A 3,374-nucleotide genomic window follows, 5' to 3' on the forward strand; every position below is an offset into this window, starting at 1 on the left:
CCTAGACCCTTCTTCAGAAAATGAAGAAGGGTCTAGGCCCGAAACGCCAGCCTTCCTGCTCCTCTGATGCTGCTTGGCCTGCTGTGTTCATCCAGCTCTGCACTTTACTAAATGTAGCGCTTGTTTTTAAAAAAAAAAGGTACAAGCTCTATCATGAATCTCTAATCAAAGACAAGAGTAACTAATCCAAAGCTGTTTTCTTTAAGCGTGTGAATTTACCCTGGCGTCTGCAGTTTGTGCTGCTTCCCGGATCTTGGCCACCCAATCGTTCATATCTTCCTGTGTTTCTGCTGCCAGGTCCATTGTCTGACCGGCACGGTTGAATGAGCTCACGTTTATTTTAAAAACATATGGACGACTGCCTTTTCCATCTGGATGAATGGCTGAAATGAGACAAGAAGAGTGAACAAAATAAAATACAGTTCGTCCAATGGCATGGCTAAGCTGCAAAGTGCTATAGGCCAAAGACAGTCAACTACAGAATCAACTCCAACTACCCCCAACAACAAATTGGGAATTCAAAAAAACATTCTAGAGGTTGGTGCATATGTTAACCCCTGATTCTGGAGGGATTGTTTGAGATTTCAAAAGTCGTGTGGTAAAAGTGAACTGTTGGCATGCTGTGTGCGGTTGCCATTTTTGTCATTTGCCACGTAAGGTCTGCTCTTTTGTGCAAGTGAGTCATAAACTCCAATACAGCTTTGCAACATGATGTGTCGCCAGCCTTGTCCCTTGTGCTCTGTCAGAAGTGAAACATCCGTTTGTGGGGTGAAATATTGAGGCTGACTGCTAATGTAGTATGTTGTGGCTGTGTGGAGTTTGCACATTCTCCCCGTGTCTGCATGGGTTTCCTCTGGATTCTCCGGTTTCCTCCCACAGTCCAAAGATGTGCAGGCTAGGTGGATTGGCCATGCTAAATTGCCCATAGTGTTCAGGGATGTGTAGATTAGGTGGGTTATAGGGGGATGGGTCTGGGTGGGATGCTCTGAGGGTCGGTGTGGACTTGTTGGGCCGAAGGGCCAGTTTCCACACTGTAGGGACTTTATGATTCTTTTCTATGAAAAGTAGGGATGAACCTATCCATTCAGTGTAGACAAATATGTGATTTTCGGGGCCGGTAAAATAGGATCATCATATACACCAAGTTGACTTTTATGTCTAGATTTATCTATTTGGTTCCAATCAATGTGGCAACTTGTTTTAGTCTTCAAAATAATGGTCTTGTGGCAAAATCAACAATAACAACCTGTACTTATGTAGCACCTTATGCAATAAAACATAATACCACAATAAATAAATGCAGTAGCAGACAATAAGGTATCTCAAGTTTTCCCCATGCTATTCTATAGGATGACGGCCAATCTCCTGTCCCAACCGCATTCTCCTTCCAACTCCCCGTATCCCCTAATTTCCTGAGAAACCAGAAAAAAAGTGTTCATTTCAGACCTAACTATACTTAAGGATAGTGAATTCATAACTCTCTATGTTGTCAATTCCAAAGACTTACAATCCTATGAAGGAAGACATTTTTCCCTTATCTCAGTCGTAAATGATCAGCTCCTTCTAGAGCTGTCTAACAACAAACACCATGTCAATAGTTGTTCGACTTTTTCTGAAATCACACCGAATCTCTTGCAGCAGATGAGCTAAGATGGATAGCAAAGTCAGTTCATGTTATAGAGTTGAAAACAGGGGATTGTATAGAGAATGCAGATTTGTGGTTGAAAGCTCATCTCAAGATCAAATATCAGTGTCAAATGGACAGAGGTGATGGTGCCAGTGGGTAGTGAGCAGTTTGTGGTGGAAAGCGAAGACAATGGCATCAATCTTCCTGAAACTTAATTGCCAATGGTTTCTGCTTATCCACTATAGGATGTCAAATAAACAATGCGTTAATCTAGAGACAGGAAAGGGAACAAAAAAAGTGGTGGTGAGATAGAGTTGGGTGTTGTCATTGTATGTGTGGAAGCTGCTGTGCTTCTAGATCATGTCTCCGAGGGGCAGTTGTCAATGAGAAACATGGGTGATGTCAAAGATAGATCCTTTCGAGACACCAAAGTTAATGATGTAGGAATGAGAAGAGAAGCTGTTTGTGACAATTCTCTGGCTCTGATTAGATAGGTGAGAGAATGCAACGAAGCAAGATGAGTCCCATCCAACTAGACGATTCTGGAGAATGGTGTGATGGGTTAAGAAGAATGAGGAGGGACTGTTTACTTGTATCATAGTCACCCAGAACAAAGTCAAAGCTGAATGCAGACAGTGAGTGAATATATTTTGTCTCTCTCTCTCTCTTTCGTTCCAAAGATTCTTAAGTTTGTAATATCTCTGTTCCAAATGTGAAGGGAGCACAAATCTTCTTGACATGAGGTTAACTGCTCATCCTCCATTCACTTACCTCAAATTGTCAGGCAGCCATTCTACTGAGAGGCTGAAGAGGTGGCCACTTGTCAATGCCATCGCACGCAGCTGCCATAGTTATAACAGTGGCCTTTTGAATATCTCCACTGCCCTTAATCGAAGCGTATAGTTCAGGTCTTCTCATGAACAGTAACTGTGCCCTGTCAGTCCATGTCCCTCCACCATACTGAAATGCCTGTCTTTTGGGTTTAAGTTAGTAGTTACATTTCATCTATTAACCTAGGTTATATTGCTGCTTGTGGGAACTTGCTGTGGGCAAATTGGCTGTCAAGTTGCCTAAATTATAAGTGACCACACTTCAGAAACACTGAATCAACTATCTTTGGCATCACCCATGTTTCTCATTGACATCTGCCCCTCAGACACATGATCTAGAAGCACAGCAGTTTTGGATGCCTGGAGATCATGACTGGCACTAGAAATGCAAGTCTTTCTTCCTTTGTTTTATACACTAAAATGGCTCCCATTCCTGTAAGAAACTGCTTGATTTCCACTCAGGTTCAAAGGCAGGACTGATTATTTTGATGGAACTAGAGATATCTACTGTGGAGACATTCCCATTTCTCTTCACACCAGTAAAATGGCCCTTCAGATTGGTTCCAGTTACAGTTAGTGACACTGGCTGAAGGAGGTTAGTTGTGATTTTACCAGACTCAGTGGCAGTACTCACCAATCTGACAGGAAGGCACATCCAGAGATCCTCCCAGTAAATCCCCGAGAGGGCTGTTTTCATTAAGGGGCTGCAAGCGGAGGGAAGAAGAGGAAGAATAAGTACCACACTAGTCAACTCATCTGTTAAAGTTCAACACTTCAAACATGCCTTTTCTCCCATTGTAGAGATCCCTATGGCATCAAATTAAAACTTCAGGAAAGAAAGAGATTCCTTATTTAAACCCTTCCCATGTGAAATGCACTTTCTAGCTTTGTTTTTTACTTTTCAAAAATTCATTCAT

At 42.2% G+C, this 3,374-nt stretch overlaps 1 protein-coding gene across 1 annotated transcript in view; it reads right to left on the bottom strand.

Moving 5' to 3' along the window:
• Positions 1 to 219: 219 nt before the first annotated feature.
• Positions 220 to 3,374, bottom strand: part of LOC125481197 (1-phosphatidylinositol 4,5-bisphosphate phosphodiesterase gamma-1-like) — a gene marked incomplete at both ends in the record, with an annotated part of 4,634 nt that continues 1,479 nt past the window's right edge. The window contains 2 exons of the mRNA XM_048592425.1: positions 220 to 383; positions 3,092 to 3,161. Coding sequence (XP_048448382.1) covers positions 220 to 383; positions 3,092 to 3,161 — 234 coding nt within the window. The remainder of the gene's footprint in view (positions 384 to 3,091; positions 3,162 to 3,374) is intronic.

This window comes from Rhincodon typus, unplaced genomic scaffold (assembly GCF_021869965.1).
Source record: "Rhincodon typus isolate 14 unplaced genomic scaffold, sRhiTyp1.1 hic_rhity00001185, whole genome shotgun sequence".
Lineage (NCBI taxonomy): Eukaryota > Metazoa > Chordata > Chondrichthyes > Orectolobiformes > Rhincodontidae > Rhincodon > Rhincodon typus.